The 15,642-nt window shown below is 34.4% G+C and overlaps 1 protein-coding gene across 2 annotated transcripts in view; it reads left to right on the forward strand.

The window, feature by feature from the left end:
• Positions 1–15,111, forward strand: part of CRISPLD1 (cysteine rich secretory protein LCCL domain containing 1) — a 43,108-nt gene extending 27,997 nt beyond the window's left edge. For both annotated transcript variants that reach the window (XM_060116069.1, XM_060116070.1), the window contains 10 exons: positions 108–208; positions 1,883–2,023; positions 2,193–2,253; positions 2,363–2,429; positions 2,627–2,757; positions 4,672–4,715; positions 4,809–4,881; positions 8,158–8,233; positions 12,232–12,362; positions 15,060–15,111. In XM_060116069.1, the coding sequence (XP_059972052.1) occupies positions 108–208; positions 1,883–2,023; positions 2,193–2,253; positions 2,363–2,429; positions 2,627–2,757; positions 4,672–4,715; positions 4,809–4,881; positions 8,158–8,233; positions 12,232–12,362; positions 15,060–15,111 (877 nt within the window). The remainder of the gene's footprint in view (positions 1–107; positions 209–1,882; positions 2,024–2,192; positions 2,254–2,362; positions 2,430–2,626; positions 2,758–4,671; positions 4,716–4,808; positions 4,882–8,157; positions 8,234–12,231; positions 12,363–15,059) is intronic.
• Positions 15,112–15,642: the final 531 nt, after the last annotated feature.

A 15,642-nucleotide genomic window follows, 5' to 3' on the forward strand; every position in this document is an offset into this window, starting at 1 on the left:
CTGTTGGTGGGAATGTAAATTAGTGCAGCCACTGTGGAAAAACAGTATGGAGTTTCTCAAAAACTAAAAATAGACCACCTCTTAATGGAGTGGATTATCTTTTTAAGGGGAAACTGGTGGGGCCATGCCCCCTACAAACATGGCCGGCCCTGTTCTGCTTGCCCGCCTAGTTTTGGAGGAGGCTGTAGAGAAAATCTGTGCTACAAAGGTATGTGATATTGTGTTGTAATAGTCAGTTTGATTTATATTTTCATCCAACTTCTGCATTAATATGTGTTTGAAAGCCAAAAGCACATTTAATTATTACATGAAAAGTTTCTAGAACTCTATTTCAAATATTTAGAAGTCATTTAAAATATTTTTTTTAAATTTATAATATTAATAAGTCTATTACACCAACATGTATTTAAAGGAAAGTTTCATGATTTTTCCAGATAACCACTTAATTCTACTTTGAAATTATCCCAGAGTGACAAGTATATTTTCATTCTTAAAAGCCATCTTGATATAGTGTTGACTAGAATTATTTCCATAAATGTCATCATTTCTGAAGAATTTAGCAGTTTAACACAATTTATTTTAAGCACTTTAAGAGTTTTTGCCTAAATACCTACCCATGAATCTTATTGAACCATGCCCGATGAATTATACTAATTCTCTGCTTCTTACTGCAGAGTATACAATTTGTCATGCCAAAATAACAACAACAACAACAAATATATAATAGTATTATAAAACTGTTGCAAAAAATACTGTCTCAAATGTACTGGATGTCCTCAAAAATAAATATAAATATGATGTCCTTTTTGTAACACATGAAGATAAAACTTACCTGACAAAGCTTTGTGAAAGTCATGCTTTTTATTGGGCATCCAAGTGAACAAACATTTTTACACTCTTGTACTACTTTGTTCTTAATGATGACTAAATGAAGATTAATGCAGACCAAGTATATTAGAAAATATGTGTAAATGCAGCCACTTTTCAGTACTTATAAAGAGGTATCTTTTTTTCCTTAATGATTGAGTGCTCACTAGCTATAATAAGTAGACAAGAAGTAAGCATATATTTCACTGTATAATATGAGCCATTTTTAATTCCTGAAAGCTTTTTTCATTGTGCCTGAGTCTGTTTTCCATACCTCCACCCTGCTTGCTCCATTGTCAATGACCACATTGTCTTCCTAAAGCTGACTTTCCTCTGAATTCATACTTCCTCTTTCTAGATTCTGAATTCTTAGACATACATGCAAATAACCACATTTCCAAAATGTGCCCCTGTCAAGCCCTTAATACAAGCCAACCTGGAAAAAATATTAAATTCAAAGTTTGCATATTTTCCATTGTTAAGTTTAAATTTCTGCACATTGAATATCTTTCTGCAATAGAAACCTTTCCATGGAAACTGATATTGTGGTAAATAGCAAGGGCATGTCAATCCTTCTTTGGCTGAATTTCCTTTCAGGAGAATTTTAAATGTGATCCTTTTGAAAATTTTAAGTGTTATCCTCCTGAAAATATGATTTCATTTGAGAAAACAAATTCAAATTCACTAAGCCCGACCTCATTAGATCACTGTGTAGACCTCACGATGTCATTATGAAAGGTAATCACTGATACCACTTTAAAATATAAGCAAAGTTTAGAAATGATTCCATTTAATGTTAGCATAAATGAGTCAAGGGCTCAAAGGTTTATGCCTCTGTTTTATTTATTCCAATGCAGTATGTAAGATCACCACCTTAAGCCAAAACCTGTGCCAATATACAGTACTGATTTTTCTAGTAGCTTTCAGGGTTAAACAGGCATATAAATGTGTATCATTTGTAATTTGTGCACATTTAAGATGGATTCATATTTCTTAAATCCATTCTCTCTAACAGAAGGATCAGATAGCTATTACCCTCCTCAAGAAGAAGAAACAAATGAAATTGAACGGCAGCAATCACAAGTCCATGACACCCACATCCGGACAATAGCAGATGATAGTAACAGAAACGAAGTCATAAGCACACAGCAAATGTGTAAGATCTCTGCATTATTTACATTTTAAAGTTTACATTGCTGGCATATTCAACTCTATTTTATTAATCTGAACAGTTTTAGAATGGCAAAAACTTGACGTTAGACTGTATGGGATGAATTAGAGTAGCTGTTGCATCATCTAACTTATTATTATTTTCTAAATTTTAGCTCAAATTGTTTCTTGCGAAATAAGATTAAGAGACCAGTGCAAAGGCACAACCTGCAATAGGTAATATTTATGATTACTCTCAAAATTAACTGGCAAGATATAAAAAATATTTTCATTTTATATGGACATTCAGAGAAGCTAAATTTTGTTCCCCATTTCTTTTATTTAGATATGAATGCCCTGCTGGCTGTTTGGATAGTAAAGCTAAAGTTATTGGCAGTGTACATTATGAAATGGTAAGTATTATAAATGTCATTATTTGAAGATAGGATCCTTTCATATAATATTTTGATTTTTTAATGGGAAAAATAACAATTTACATATGCATAGCTATTTTGCTCAGAATTGTTTAAAGTCATACATAGTAACGAGTTGTATCCTATGCAGAATTCTTATCATTTTAACATCCTTTTATCCCTTCCTTTTCTCCCAGCAATCCAGCATCTGTAGAGCTGCAATTCATTATGGTATAATAGACAATGATGGTGGTTGGGTGGATATCACTAGACAAGGAAGAAAACATTATTTTATCAAATCCAATAGAAATGGTGTTCAAACAATTGGGTAAGTACCTAAATAATCTTTTGGACCAAAGATTTTAAGTTGTAACAATAAGTTACATTCATTTAGAGCAAAGCATAGAAGAATTTAGTTTATAAAGAGAGAAGGTAATTTTCAAGGTTCATTTCAACTACATAATTTCCATGGTCAAAAAGAAGGAAAAGTATCTGAATTCAAAGTTGAACCCTTTTGCTTATAAAGATCATGCTAAAACTCTAAATTTTCTACTTTCATTAAGAATGTACAAATTTATAGTTTTTCCCATTGTGAAGCAATACATTTTTCAGCTATGATAAAAAGTGCCTGAGAAGGCTAATTGATTTGCATATTCTTCCTTCCCTGTTTGGGAGAATTATTTATTTCATGCAACAGTAACTTTGTTAATAATATAGATTACTAGGTAAAAGAGCATTTTGCAAAGTCTCTAAATATGTAATACACTATGTCACCTTTCTTTTGTCTGTTAAAATGTAATTTGACTTAACATAAAAGCATTGATTAACTTTTGAAATGTTTGTCATATTAAATATACTAAATGCATTATTATAAAACAACATATTTTCATATATACTCTATAGAAAGTAGAAAAATGTAGGCTTTTGAAATATCTTTGTAGTTTCTCTTTCTCCTATGTAAAGTAAAAGACATTATTGAACCTCATAATGGAATACCTTTTCTTAGGAAATGCGATAGTCTCCCTTCCTTTGTAACTGAACAATTGCATGAAACTCCACAGTATAGAATTCATAATGATAAGAATGAATTTGTTAAGAATCCTTGTAAATTGGTGGAATGATGCCCTCTGTATACAATTTTATTCAAAGGCCTGATGTGTGGTTTTTAGCCATTAGTGATTAATCTCTTAAGTAAAAGCTTTACAGAAACACATTGATTAATTTATTCACTCAGCAAATACTTATCTTAAATAAATAATAAATATTAGTTTTTAGCTTTGGTAAGCGAAACAGTGGGTGTTGCATTAAAGAACATTTATTTCCTATTATTTACCTTTTTCTTTTAACTTGTTTTTTTAATTGTTTATTATATAAACTCTCTTGAAACGTGTGTGTGTCATATTAAAGTACCATCACAAATAAGCATTACTTTTTGCAATAGATGTTTTTAATGAAACCCTGGGTATAGATAAACCACTTAAAATACCTATTCTTGGGCTTCCCTGGCGGTGCAATAGTTGAGAGTCCGCCTGCCGATGCAGGGGACACGGGTTCGTGCCCCAGTCCAGGAAGATCCCACATGCCGCGGAGCGGCTGGGCCCGTGAGCCATGGCCGCTGAGCCTGCGCGTCCGGAGCCTGTGCTCCACAACGGGAGAGGCCACAACAGTGAGAGGCCTGCGTACCGCAAAAAAAAACCCCAAAAAACCTATTCTTATATTCTTGCTTTTTAATAAAACATGTAAGGAGGAATTCATTCATTTATTGTAGACATTTTACTAGATACTAGGGGGAACAAAAAAATGAATGATGCATATTCCTTTAAGGTATTTATTATTTAGTAGTCTTTTTACACTGCCTTGTATTGACTATTTTGAAAGATTAAATTGGTTCTGTGGTAACAGGGAATGAGTATACTGAGAGTTTTAATTTTAATAGGAAACAAATATACAGATACAAATGTGTTATTATTTTATGCTATTTTGTATAAGATTTTGAGATTGATAATGAAAAGAGATCTTTCTCTGATATCAAGAATGATATGTATTTGGCTCATACTTGAAGGTAATATGAATATAGCACAAAACAGCTGATTAATTCTTATACTGCTACATGTCTAGATATTTAAATAAGAACGTTTAAGAAAAAATCAAATATTCATAGACTTAAAAAATATAAGAATTTATGTTGATGGTGATGCATGTAAGATGTTGATGACTGAAATTTTTATGTTTTTATCTTCAGCAAGTATCAGTCTGCTAATTCCTTCACAGTCTCTAAAGTAACAGGTTAGCACTTTTTTCATCTTATTTTCTTACCACTCTGTTGCACATTATTCTTTCTAAAGGATTTGCTTATTGTTTTGTGTTTGAATTCTTCAGTTCAGGCTGTCACTTGTGAAACGACTGTGGAACAGCTGTGTCCTTTTCATAAGCCTGCTTCACATTGTCCAAGGTACAGTTTTCTAGATTTTCTCCTTCATTTGTAACCTGTGAACAGGGGGCCTTTTACCCTGGATAACTGCTTTTGCCTGAGATTCCAGTGTCTCTAGGACTCAGAAGTTGTATGATCTTGAACTGCTAGCATCAGGGAGCAATGGACACCACAAACTGCACGCACTCTAGGCACTCCTAGCGTACTTTCTCCAAAAAATGTGGGTTTTTTTTTTTTTTTTGTCTCTACGAAAATCTTTATTTTAGCATTTAAAAGAAAGAATCACATGTTCATTCCCCTACAGCTGTATGAAGCTTGGCCACTCAGTAAGTTACAAGTCATACACGTCAGGCACTTGTCTGGTCATTGCATGACTCTTTAATGGATTACATCAGGGCCAAGCAGCCCCTTTCCCTATGATTAGATGTAAAGGCAGGTACTGTTAAAATGTGTCAGCATTTTTATTCAAAGCATAAGGGAAGTTGTAGATGAAGGAATGTTTACTAGATCACTATCTACATTCTCACAGATATATAACAAGGTGTTAAAACCAGAGACTAGAACTCAGACAAGCAAAAAGCTCCTGCAGTCTTTCTTTGACCTGAACTTACCTACGTAGAAATGAACTCAGTTTGAATCTACTGATCTAGGCCTTCCACAGACCAAGTGCTAAATATGGTGAAGGTAGAGCATGCACGGCATGATCCTAAGGGCGGAGCAGCTGGTTTTATCGCCATAGGGTGGGCAGTGAATGCGCAGCAGTTCTCAAATGCAAAAATAAAATTTTATAGTCAATGGGGACACCCTTCCTCCTACAGAAGACATCTTTTATAAAAATCAACCCTTTAATTCAAAGTTATAAAAACTTATTCATTTATTACTTATATTTAAGTGGTTCTGGTTTAGGTGCTAAAGTGTACTGTGTTATACAAATTTTAGGAACATGAAATTTAAATAAGAAATGTAGGGCTTCCCTGGTGACGCAGTGATTGAAAGTCCGCCTGCCAATTCAGGGGACACGGGTTCGTGCCCCGGTCTGGGAAGATCCCACATGCCACGGAGCGGCTGGGCCCGTAAGCCATGGCCGCTGAGCCTGCACGTCCGGAGCCTGAGCTCTGCAACGGGAGAGGCCACAACAGTGAGAGGCCCGCGTACGACAAAAAAAAAAAAAAAAAGAAAAAAAGAAATGTAACCATTTCTTAAAAGCTGTGTTGAGGAAGATCTGCTTCAATTGGTAAAGGTAGTTGCAACGAAGTTTTTTTTTTTTTTTTAAGAATACTTTTTGGAAAATAATTGATACTTTTATCAAACAAAGATTTTCATATAGTTTTTTTGTTGAGGCTCTGATTTACTATGTAAAATGAATTATGTTTTTTCCAGTCTTAACTTTGATTTCCTTTTAGTGTATGAGTGTGTGTACTTGTGTGTGTGTATTTGAATTCAGAAGAGCCTATCAATTTAAATAAGTGCCACTTGGCAGTTTCTTAAACTCTGGGAGTGAATTTTTTAAAATATCATGTGACTGACTGAACACTGATAATTGGACCCTATGTTTAAATAAAAGAACTTTTGGAAACTTTGATAAAAGGAGCTGAAGTATCAGGAAGGGAGTAGGATATCTGGAGGAAGAACATGCCATGCAGAGGGAAAGATAAACTCAAAGGCCCCGAGGATGAGATTATTCTGTATGTTTGAAGAATAACCATTAGGCCAGTGTGACGGGAGCTGGGTGAGAAAGTGAAAGAGGGGTAGGATATAATGTCAGAGAGGTAATGGGAAGACAGAATACTCAGGGCTTATTGGCTATTGTAAGGATCCTGTCACTTGTTCTGAATTAGATGGAAAGCCACTAGAATATTTGGAGCAGAGGAATGATATGATTAGACTTGTATTCTTCAGTGTAAGTGTGTGGCAAAATAGATTGGAGGGGGCAAAATCGGAAGCAGAGAGATCATAGGGGAGCCTACTGCAGTGAGCTAGATATTGGAAGATAGAGCCCAGAGTTAACGGTGATTGAGGTGCTTAAAGATGTTCTGATTTTATTTCAGTGTACAACGAATAGAAATTGGGTTGAATATAAGGTTGAGGTAAGGAAGGGAGTTAAGGATAGAATAAAGGTTTTTTTTGGCCTGAGCACCTGAATAATGGAGTTGACATTTATTGTAGGAAGCCTACAGAAAGAAGATATTTGCAGACTGGATGAGAAGTTTAGGAATTTGGTTTCAAACATGCTAAATTTGAGATATTTATTAGGTCTACGTGGAGATATTCAATAAGCAGTAGGACATATAAATTTAGAATTAAGAGAAGAGGTCCCAACTAGAGATATAGATTTGGAAATCAATAGTTTATAGATGATAATCAAAGCCATGAAATTTTATGAGATACCAAAGATGTGAACATAGAGAAAAAAACTATGAGATGTCTGTGGCAGACAATGATTCAGTTTTTCCAAGTTATATGTTTACTAAATTCTGCAGTCATATTGGGTAACAAATTCCCAGATACTGAGAGAGAGATACTTCCTGATGTCTCTTTCTGCTTTGGATCCCCAAATTAGAAAGTTTCCTGGCCAAGCTTTTTTTTTTTTTTTTTTTTTTTTTTTTTTTTTTAAGAAAAAGAAAGAGAAAAGAAACACATCTGTGCCAAAAGCTGGAAGTAGGTAAAGTAAGCAGAACCAATTGTGCTTACTGCTGGGATTGTACAATTGACCTATTTCAGAAGGCAAAAATGTGTATATATACACTGGAATGCTACTCAATCATAAAAAAGAATGAAATTTTGCCATTTGCAACAACATGGATGGACTTGGAAGGCATTATGCTAAGTGAAATAAGATAGAGTAACACAAATACTTTATGATATATGGAATCTAAAAAAGAAATACAACAAACTAGTGAATATAACAAGAAAGAAACAGGCTCACAGGTACAGAGAACAAACTGGTGGTTACCAGTGGGGAGGGGGAAGTGGGGAGGTACAATATAGGGGTAGAGGATTAAGAGGTACAAACTATTAGGTATAAAATAAGCTGCAAGGATATATTGTAAAACACAGAATATATCCAACATTTTATACTAAGTATAAATGGAGTATAACCTTTAAAAACTGTGAATCACCATATTGTATACCTGTAACTTATATAATATTGTACATCAGCTATACTTCAATAAAAAATAATAAGTAGGATTTAGAATGCTGAGTTTACTTTTGTGTGTGCATGTCTATGATCTTACTAATAAGAAAGACTGAAATAACCAGCTACTTAATATTTGTAAGTATATATTTATTTTTTAGAGTATACTGTCCTCGGAACTGTATGCAGGCAAATCCACATTATGCTCGTGTAATTGGAACTCGAATTTATTCTGATGTAAGTATCCTAATTTATGCAGCTCTCAGTATCTATCTATATGCATGCACACGTGTTTAAATGTATATATGTACATTTATATACAGAAAAAGGAACAGATTCTGTGTTGATATACATATTCTCAGAAAGGTCAATCATCAGTAACACTAAAAACTAAATATCTATATGCAAATATGCATGCATAATCATTTATCTTGACTAAGTTTTTCTTCATATTCTATCTATATCTCTTATATCAGATACTAAGTGAAATAGCTTGGATGCATCCTTGGGAAGGAAAAAGCATTTTACTTTTCTTTAACCTTCCTTTTGGTTCTTCAGTACTTGAAGTATAAACTGGATAATTAATAAGAGTTTGTCAAATGTATGAACAATATCTCCACTGCCAAATGGGCATTTAGCAAGTAGCATAGAATCAAAAACAGGTAGTCATTAAAATACATACAAAAGGAAACCAGTTGAGGGTGTATTGTAATGGATGCCAGGACTGGGGTTGGACCAGGAAGATTAGCTGTGATGGCTTCAGGGCCAATAAGTGCTTTCTGATCCAGGTTTCAAGTGTGGGTTGGTAAAGAGGATTAGTGCACATTTTAAGTGGGGTGAATGGCACCTACAAAGACATGGAGATGAGGTGAGAGCAAGTGAGCTGAAAGTGGGCCTGACTTGTAGGTTTGCTTGTATCTGAGCTGGTGAGATTTGAAGCTAAAAGGGGCTGCAGCCAACTTAGTGTGAGGGATGGAGGGAGGAATCCGGCTCTTGAAACATGTAATTGGAGAGTCTAAATACATGCTGATAAGTTTAGATTTTATGTGGCAGACATTTGGAAACCACTACCAATATCTAATCCAAAGAGTTCCAAAAGCAATTTAAGAAATATATTCTTGATGTACTTATTCAGTAGAATAGTATGGAAATACAATTGTGAAGAGTCCTGAAATGTGAGTATTACCACCACTTGGTGAATTCATTTCAGGTTCAGGGTTTTTTTTTTTTTTTTTTTTTTTTTTCAGTTCAGCTTTACCGTTAAAAATATTCTCCAAATCTAAGTCTCTCTCCTAGCTCCAGGTTTGCAGTATCTTATCTGCAATTTCAATGTCCTGGGTTGGTATCTTAATTTGGTAGTCCTCACAATTTGTGCTTATCTTCTTGTCTCTGAAAACATGCTTTTCCTAATTTTTCTGTGAACATCATGGTCATTCTTTACCTTCTGAATTATTGCCACTTTCTCTGTGAAGTGTATTGCTGGTTCTCCTAACCCAAGTATGGTGTTGCTTTTCTTTTTTTTTAAATATAAATTTATTTATTTTAAAAAATGTTTTGTCTGCATTGGGTCTTTGTTGCTGTGCACGGGCTTTCTCTTGTTGTGGCGAGCGGGGGCTACTCTTTGTTGCTGTGCACGGGCTTCTCATTGCAGTGGCTCCTCTTGTTGTGGAGCGTGGGCTCTAGGCACGCGGGCTTCAGTGGTTGTGGCACGTGGGGTCAATAGTTGTGGCTTACGGCCTCTAGAGCTCAGGCTCAGTAGTTGTGGCGCACAGGCTTAGTTGCTCCGCAGCATGTGGGATCTTCCCAGACCAGGACTCGAACCCGTGTCCCCTGCATTGGCAGGCGGATTCTTAACCACTGGACCACCAGGGAAGCCCGGTGTTGCTTTTCTTTAACCCTATTACTTTGTTTTTTTCTTTTATTTAGCACTTAACTGATTCTGTTAGGCATTATGATTGTTTCCCCACCTCTTTTATTAATTTTTAAGTTTCTTGAAGGCAGCAGCTGGGCAAATTATTCATTATTTTTTCATCAGCAATTTTACATGTGCCAAGCTGTGAACAAGACAGGTCTAGTTCCTGCTTTAACAGAACTTAGAGCACGTAATGATATCAGACATTTGGCAAACACCTTGAAACATAAATGTTTGTTTAAAAAAAATAATAAATATATATGAATGAGGAAATCTAGAATCATCAGAGATTTCCAAAGAAATCATTCTTCCCAGGTTGTTCCTTTAAGTAAAAAAAAACTTTTAATTTTACTCATGTCTGGTGAAAATCTTTCAAAATAATCCTATACACTTCTGTACCTATAAGCCATCTCTTTGCTAGAGTTCAGGTTTTTATTAGGACTTATATCCTGAGATCATTTTATCTTTCTATCTCAGGGAAATGGGGTAAGAAATTTTGTATTACTATGTAGAACAAGTTGTAAATATATATTTTTTATGTGCTAAGTACAGAATCAGAGATTCAGCCATTAATTACGCAATCTTCCCATCCCTTACAAAATACATTATCTATTTAAATACAAGATATGGAAAGATGAGAAACAATCTATCAATCTCCCTCTCTCCCCCATCTTTCTCTCTTTCCATTTATAGAGTTACAACTTGTACATTCTATTGCTTTGAGCTTTTATTTCTATTTATGACAGATGAAATTAATTTCTGCATTCATTAAAAATGTTCCACTGTTTTCACAGATATAGTTTTTTCTTTTCGTGGTATATTAGTTCTTATAAAGTGCGGTAGGAAAAGAAAATCTCTTCTGACCTTTGAACTCAAATCGTAATGCCTGCTGACTGCATAGTTATGGGCAAAACAATAGTTTCAAACCATATTAAGTGCTTGGATTTAGTGAATGTTATATCTAAGCACTTTTATTATCTTGGGAAAAATGCTGATGATAACCTTTTAACAGAACAGGATAAATACTGAAAAGTATACAGTTATTTTTAATTCCATCTGTTATGAACCATATCAGACACAAATATTAATTCAGTGAGGGACTTTAAATGGTGAATAAAATGTGTCCTCAGAGTAAGGATATGGGGTTTTGGATGTATGGTATTTTGTGATATAGCAAAAACATGAAAAGTATTAGACAGCTTGGCATTCGGTCTCTCTGATCTAATAAATACTGACTGATGCCACAGAGTTCAGAGCACAGTAATAAAGCAAGGTCATGTAAGATGCACATGCTGATGTGAACTTTAAAAAGCACATTAAGTCACTCACATGTGCATAGAGATAAGAAAAGAATACACCAGTGGGTTCAGAAAAGACCCATCGGGATATGGGGTAGATTGCTTTATACTGAAACAGTTCAAGTGTTTCATTTTGTAGGATTTTGTCAGGCTATACTCAGCTATTGACAAATTTTGGTAGAACATTTGGATGAAAGCAATTGTCAAAATCTACAGAAGACTTTAATTGGCCAAAAGGAAAGCGTTGACTTCTAGAACCGAGTCGTGTTAAAAAAATGGGAAGTGTTTGTTGGACCTGAAACAATTTTCTCCTTTATAGAAATTCCATTCAATTCAGATTATATATCTGGTACAATGCAAAAATAGAACTTTCTTAGTACCTCATGTCAGACCATTCAAATCAGAGTGATGTACATTGCAAATCTACGTAGAAGCGATGACTATTCTTCATCTTTTTTTCTTCTTGGGCTTATTCTTTTGGGCAAGTTTTCTCTACATAGGTTATATTATCTAATAGGAAAAACCTCCTCATTTAATGTATGCCTGTATTTTGGAAAAGGGACTGTAGAGATATACAGAACTATGTTTGAGTTGCTCAAAGTCAAAACTGAATATAAATGAGGTCCAGATAATCCCCCCTGTGAACGTTGGGTCAGAGTGACCGGAGTAGGAACTAGCAAAGGCTGAAATTTAAGAGTGATAAGTAGGCCCTTGAAGAGATAAAAGGAGCTAATTTGCATTTTATTGCTTGGACAGTAGTAAAAGCTTGCTGTTTGGACAGATTAGCTGGTGAAAGGATCTTATCCTTACAGCCACCCTTAAGGTCTACCTTCAGGTGCGACTTGCTTGGCTTTAACTTTGTGACTTTCAAAACATTCCTTTACGCATAAAACATCATCCTGTAACTGCTCACTGGGTATCCACATAGAGACAGATGTCAGCGACCTTGTGTCCAATAGAAGAGTAGGCTGGACAAGTTCAGCAGACGTTTTCTAATGATGGTGGTTTTTTCCTTGCTCCCTCAGCTGTCCAGTATCTGCAGAGCAGCTGTACATGCTGGCGTGGTTCAAAATCACGGGGGTTATGTTGACGTGATGCCTGTGGACAAAAGAAAGACTTACACTGCTTCTTTTCAGAATGGAATCTTCTCAGAAAGGTAAATAAATTGATATATATGTTTATAAACATATATGTATTTAGATATATCATCTTTCCCATTATGCTGGCTTTACAACCAACTCTTCTTAGCATGGCTTTGAGGTTTTGTGACTGAGCCAGTGTGCTTCCTTTGCACGCTGTGTAATAGTAGGTCTTCCAGGGATGGGAGAAGCTGCAGTACCAGAGATGCCTGTCTCCTGCAGGCTTATAAAAATCAACATGAAAATCGGATTATGAGTCAGAACCACTCTTTTGTTAATTGATCTTATAATAAGGAAATTTCTTTCATCCTCTTTTGGCTTTTCTAGGTTGGTTTTTACATGTAACTCTTTCTAGGTGAGTGAGGCACTGAATATTTCTCTAATCCAGTTATCTGACAAAGTATTTGACCAAAACAATGAGTCTGATTTTCCCCGGAACCAAATTCTCTTTTTGATTGGAAGTTTGATGCCTAGTATGATGTAAATGAACTCTTTCAGGTCATCTGGTATTTGGCTTATTAGTATTATATATTTCAGTGGTTTGAGAAAATTCATGTGACTTACTTTATCAAGTAATAATAAAAGTTAAGAGAAAAAAAAACCTGTAGTGATTTTCTTAAATCATTGGTACTTGGGGAAGTAATATTAAGTCCCATGTATTTTGTATAGATACAGATAAATCCCTAACTTTTAAACATTTACTAGGTTCTTCAAAATTGCCAGTGGAGGGTTTGCACATATGGTAAAGTTCCTGTAAAGGACACCAAAGGATGTGCCATGCAGGATACCTAGATTGCCTTCCACATAAGCATCTGGGTGCCATCTTCATAAAATGACAGCTTTGTATTTAGCATCTATTTTCAGATGAGACTGTATCAGGAGGCCGTTGTTAAGGAGGTGGCTTCTCCACAACCTGGCTTAGCTGGCTCATATCAATGCCCTAGAGTACTAACTTACCATTTCTTAAGTCTGAAAAAATTTAAATTGTATTGCCATCATACCTAGTAATATTTTTAACATCTAAAAAAAATTTAGTGAAGAAATTTAGTGGTCAAACCTGTAAGATCCTAAGAATTTCTTCACTGAAATGTAAACAAACACACAGAGCTCGCTCCCCACACCCTTCCTCCATCTCTCTCCTTCTCTCTCTCTCTCTCTCTCTCTCTGTTTATATATATATATATATATATATATATATATATATATATATATATATATATATATATATATATAGTAGATGGATTTATAGAGTATGATATGCAGTTTTGTAAGCTAAACTGAGTAATGTGGCTTCATTTACCTGTCATATTTCTTAAATTTATTTTAAACCTATAAGGTAGATGATATCCTAAGAAAACTGAGAATAATAATTGTTTATGAACATCTACTGTGAATTTTCCAGTTGCTGGAGGGCCCTTTAAGTATATTAACTCAGCTCTACCAGTAGCCTTACAAAGTCTGTTCTATAAACTCTAATTTACAGACATGTTAACTGAGGCTCAGAAAGGTTAAATGATATGCCCAACGTCACATAACTAGTCAGTGTCAGAGCTCAGATTCAGAACTAGTTCTGTTAAGTTCAAAAATTTGTATTTTTCTGGTGTATCACTGTGTAAAAAGACACTTTCCAGGGCACTTTGTCAGTTTGTTTCCTACAAATAAAAATGGCTTTCAATTAGCCGTCTGCTTGTATGAAAAACCTGGCTTGTGTAACGTGTGTGCACACTTGTGACATTCTCATCTCTTCTTCTAAAATTCTCCCCTTTCTTTTCTTACACACGAATAAATAGTAAAAGAAATTGCACTTTGTCTCTCTCTTAGCATTTGTGTTTATCTCTAAAAGCTTTTTTGTATTATTAAGAAAATAATACTTTATGCAAAATATGGACTTCAAAAGTTTACATTTGATTAGAATAAATAATGATTAATGTCATTATCAACCAGGTTTAACTTGAGGCATTTAAGCAAAACATACCTTGATTAATATTGTCAAATAAAATATAAATAATTTAATAAAGAGTAAAAGGAATGATTTTGCATTGCTTTAAAGTTCTGTTTTAAAATACTTCTGAAATGAGATTGAGTGCTTTGTGTATGTGTGTGTGTGTGTGTGTGTGTGTGTGTGTGTATGTTTCCTGTTCAGTGAAGAAATACTTAGGACCTTCCAGATTTGACCATTAAATTTCCTCACTAAGATTTTTTTGAAACCACAGATGTTAAAATATTAATAAGCATGCTAGCTATATAATTTAAATTTTGTCAGACTTAGGGAATAATAAGTTAGTATTCCAGAGTATCTCTTAAGTATCTCCCTCTCTTTAACTTGTAGTTAGCTTTTAACCATGCCGGTCAGTTGTAAACCCGTATCTTAGTACTTCCCCAGTAAAATGGCATAAGAGCCACTTAACTCTACTTTATTGGAGCTAAAGGTGGTAATATATGAAAACATGACCTGGAATCTATAATGTTCTATATAAAGTACTATTATTACCACTCTGCACCTTAAATTTTTTTAGTAAACTTGTGTACAACCAAGATTTTAAGAATTATGTCATCCTTACTCAAGCTTTCCAATAACTATAAATTATAGTAGTCTAAGAAAGTTGACCATCTGGATTCATAGAGCTGCTTTCTTGACTGTCATAAGAAAGCATGATTTGTTTGAAGGATTATATATGGAGATGACATCAGTACACTTTGTGTATTTTTTGCAGTTTACAGAATCCTCCAGGAGGAAAGGCATTCAGAGTATTTGCTGTTGTGTGAAATGGAACACTTGGAGGAGGAACACTATTCCAAATGCCATATTTCTGAAGTTTGTATAAAACTGTAACATTACTGTACAGAAGATATCAACTATTTTCAACCCCTCATGAGTGTCAAATGCATATAAATTGTGACAGACTACGTCTATAAAATTAAACATGGGACATTATTAGTTTAGGGAAAAGTAATGAATATGTAATGGTTATAGAAATCCTGTGTTAAATATTGCTATATTTTCTTAGCAGTTATTTCTACAGTATTACGTAGTCATAATTGTTCTACATTTCATATGTTATATGGTGCTTTGTATATGCCACTAGTAAAATGAAACTAAACATTGAATGTGAATGTTCCTCAGAAAATCATCTGGTGCATTTAAAAACAATAATAAAAATAGTAACTCTAAAAATGAAAAAAACACATACTGCATTTTCCCAAGTTCAATGCTATGGTTACCTACTCCATATAATATCAAATTATTTTCCACATAATACCTGTATAGTTTTTCTCTTTTATTAAGTTTAGACATAT

This window comes from Mesoplodon densirostris, chromosome 13 (assembly GCF_025265405.1).
Source record: "Mesoplodon densirostris isolate mMesDen1 chromosome 13, mMesDen1 primary haplotype, whole genome shotgun sequence".
Taxonomy (NCBI): Eukaryota; Metazoa; Chordata; class Mammalia; order Artiodactyla; family Ziphiidae; genus Mesoplodon; species Mesoplodon densirostris.